This window comes from Austrofundulus limnaeus, unplaced genomic scaffold, assembly GCF_001266775.1.
Source record: "Austrofundulus limnaeus strain Quisiro unplaced genomic scaffold, Austrofundulus_limnaeus-1.0 Scaffold100, whole genome shotgun sequence".
NCBI classification, from domain to species: Eukaryota; Metazoa; Chordata; class Actinopteri; order Cyprinodontiformes; family Rivulidae; genus Austrofundulus; species Austrofundulus limnaeus.
In genome coordinates, this window is record NW_013952502.1 from 42597 (window position 1) to 45844 (window position 3248).

Below are 3248 nucleotides of genomic sequence, written 5' to 3' on the forward strand. Positions count from 1 at the left end.
CATTTGTATCAGGTCAACAAAACATGGGCATAGTAACAATATTTTTATACTACATTTATCCATTTTAGATATACTAACCCTTTGTAACAACTAAGGCAAAAATGTAATTAATTCAGAAAATCTTTTCAGGACCCCACCTTGATGTTTCGGGACCCCACTTTGGGTCCCGACCCCAACTTTGGGAAACACTGCTATAAACCATCTACTAAACTTATTTATTCTGAGGGATTATATTGTACAACTAAAATTAAATAATTAAAAACTGTTTCAATACTATTTGTAGCATTGCTTCATAAGAGTGAGGAAAAACATTTTTTTATTAACATTTAAATGGGTTGATCTAAATGCACTGGTTCTGTTCTCATTCAGTGAATTATGATAAATTCAACATGTGGAAAAGTGTCTTTTATTAACTTTAATAAGATAGACTGAACTGATCAACAAGTATGAGAGATAGTTTTATCTTTGGATTATTTGCACAACAAAATTTTATAGTTGCCATCTTAATAAATGTAACTCAAATCTGGTTCTTTATTAGGCTGAATTTTTAAAGTTATGTAATCCCAATTTGTGTTCCCAGMTCTAAAGTGTTACTATTTTTTTCCAATGAACAGTCTATGAGGAGGATCTTTATTGTTTTTTTAGGAYGTGTTTGCCTACAAAAAAGTAGGCGTGCCTGTGTGTCGAATATTCACGGTGAATCCTAAGGGGGAGCTGATTCTCGAACAAGCCAAAGGCAATAAAACCTCGTAAGTAATGAAACGTCACCGGAGCTTTAATCTGTCACTTGTTACCTCTCAGAGAAATGTTTCCACTGGTGTCTGTTTCTAATATATTTGGCAGGTACAGCAGGCTGAGTGAGCTGGTGGAGCACGTTTTTCCTTTACGAAACACACAACACAACGCCACCTTCTGCTGCCCCGAGTTCAGCTCCTTCTGTTTCTGGAAGCAGCCRATTGCTCAGGTTTGCTTCGAGGAGCTGCTGTAACTGTCTTAAATATGTTCTGATTTAACCGTAAARCGTGTGTCATTTTCCTTAGTGTTCATACAGAACCCTGAGGGGCAACATCTGTTGTTCTTTACAGCTGCACATGTGAGAAGTAGTTGGATAAGCATTAATGTAAGCAGTAAAGGCATGGAAACTGGTCAGTGTAGAACTCCATACTTMATTTGACATCATAGAGCCAATTTAAAGTTTTTTTTAAGTCCTTACGTTTGTATTCATTTATAAATTCTCCAAAATGTAGAAAAAAAATTGCACTAACACGCTGAGAACAATGTGCTGCGAAGTGTTCAAACTGCATTACTGTATTCTAGATAAAGAAAGCAAAATGTAAATCCTGCTGCTATTTGGTAAGTAGTTTTACCAAACTATCATTTCAACTCAGACCTTGTCCTCGTGGACACACCATTGTTCCAAATTTATCTTTAAGTCATTTCTAGAAATGTCTTCATTAACACAAAAACACAGAAAGTGACCACATGTGTTATAACAGTCCTGTGAAGCTGTGGTGCTGCAACAAAAAAAGCAGGAAATGGTGTTTAGGCTGGTGATAGATACTTCATTTGTAAGAAATTGATGATTTTAATGTTTGTAGTTTTTATGTTTATTATCAAATGTCTAAAACTTACTGCATTCTTTCTATGAAAGGGAACCTTTGTGTGAAGAGAGCACACAGATTTTTTTTTGTTTTAGTTCATTTTCACTTTTGAATGAAGACATTTTGCTGCTGCTTTGTGGTAATTCAGTTTATATTTTACTGTAGCCGTTTAAGCACAAAGGATAACTGTCAGGACAAAAGATTTTTTCATGACTCGAACGATACAAATCACTTTAATAACTGTTYGGATATTCTCTGCACAGGTGGTAGATATAATGTGGAACAATGAAAATATGTCATGTTGAATGGTTTTATTAAAAAGGCTGCTTTTAAAATGACAGGCAAAGCTTTTTTTTTTCTTTTTCTTTTTTTGCGTTTCAGTGCAATCAAGGTATGTGATCAACTTCTGTGGATTATTTGAGCAAAATATGAAGAAAAGATAAAACAAAAAACTAATATTATTGCAATAAAAGCTATATATTACTCACAATGCAGACAATCCTATTTGATGTTTAGAGACCGTTTCACTCACTTCCTTGTTTACGGCTCATAAATACATTTGTCCTTCCCTCCTCTCATAATTTAACACAGTGAACCTCATAGCTCAGGTGTATTTACAGTAAAGTGTCGAAGTAGCTACCGTTTCATTGGGTTGGCGTACAGAAGCACGACACTAAACGATGACAGGATCTGCGGGGAGTCTGAAACAGCGAGTTTTCCGGCAGTCAGGACGAGTCCTGCTCGGTCTCCTCGTCTCATTGAAACGACCAAACTCAGCGACGTCGACCCGCTGCAGCCGCACTGCGATGGCGGTGGCTGGGTTTCAGACAGGAAACCTGCCGAGTCCAGCTTCTGGATGCTGCGATCGGACACTGACAGCACGGCCTCAACCTTTTCACCCCCCTGGGCTGCGAGTGCAGCTGTCACCAGGTAACGGCCATCTGTGGGAGCAGTGAAGATACCTGCAGCACAGAGAGCACATTCTCATCAAACACGAACATTTGGCTTTTTTAAACTAGAATGTTGGTGACTAAATGTCTCCAGATTCACTCAGTGGATTTGCTTTGGATAATGTGATGCACAAATAAGTCTTTTTTTTAGATTTATACATAACAAAACGTTTAAACAGCTGATACTTAAAGTGATTGGTAAAAGTTACCTGTTTGTGGGTCATAATGTCCCCCGTCATTGACGAGCACCTTGTTGAATCGAATGATTCCGACTTCTTGAAACCGCGGGAGAGTTAAGCCGGCGGAGAACGACACCTTSTCACCTGAACACAGGACAGGAAACATGAGCCATCAGAACAGGGACAGGTTCTGGTCTCTGAACGAAGAGCAAACTCAAACCTGTAGCTGTGGCGGGTTTCTGTGGAGGAGGTCTCACAGGCATACCCCCATCTAATGAAAAAACAAAAAACAAAAACAGCAGCCTTGTTTAAAATTAAGAATTCAGTTGGGAAGCATTACAAAAATGTTTTAGGACCATCACCTGGGATCAGAGGTACGCTGGTCTTTAAGAAGTCCTTGGATTTGATAGGAGGGGCTGAAAAAATACAAGAATCATGAAATATTGCTGAGAAACATTTACAGCAGTGCGTGTGCGTGTGTGTGTGTGTGTGTGTGTGTGTGTGTGTGTGTGTGTGTG

At 38.5% G+C, this 3248-nt stretch overlaps 2 protein-coding genes across 3 annotated transcripts in view; one reads left to right on the forward strand and one right to left on the reverse strand.

Annotated features, from left to right (window-relative positions):
- Positions 1-1939, forward strand: part of LOC106520957 (phosphatidate phosphatase LPIN2) — a 17101-nt gene extending 15162 nt beyond the window's left edge. For both annotated transcript variants that reach the window (XM_014013295.1, XM_014013294.1), the window contains exons 19-20: positions 646-749; positions 844-1939. In XM_014013295.1, the coding sequence (XP_013868749.1) occupies positions 646-749; positions 844-988 (249 nt within the window). In that variant the 3' untranslated portion in view covers positions 989-1939. The remainder of the gene's footprint in view (positions 1-645; positions 750-843) is intronic.
- LOC106520956 (EMILIN-2) overlaps positions 1816-3248 on the reverse strand; it is a 16233-nt gene continuing 14800 nt past the window's right edge. The window contains exons 6-9 of the mRNA XM_014013293.1: positions 3093-3146; positions 2951-3001; positions 2761-2874; positions 1816-2563 (exon numbers count right to left, since the gene is read on the reverse strand). Of these exons, the coding sequence (XP_013868747.1) occupies positions 2238-2563; positions 2761-2874; positions 2951-3001; positions 3093-3146 (545 nt within the window). The 3' untranslated portion in view covers positions 1816-2237. The remainder of the gene's footprint in view (positions 2564-2760; positions 2875-2950; positions 3002-3092; positions 3147-3248) is intronic.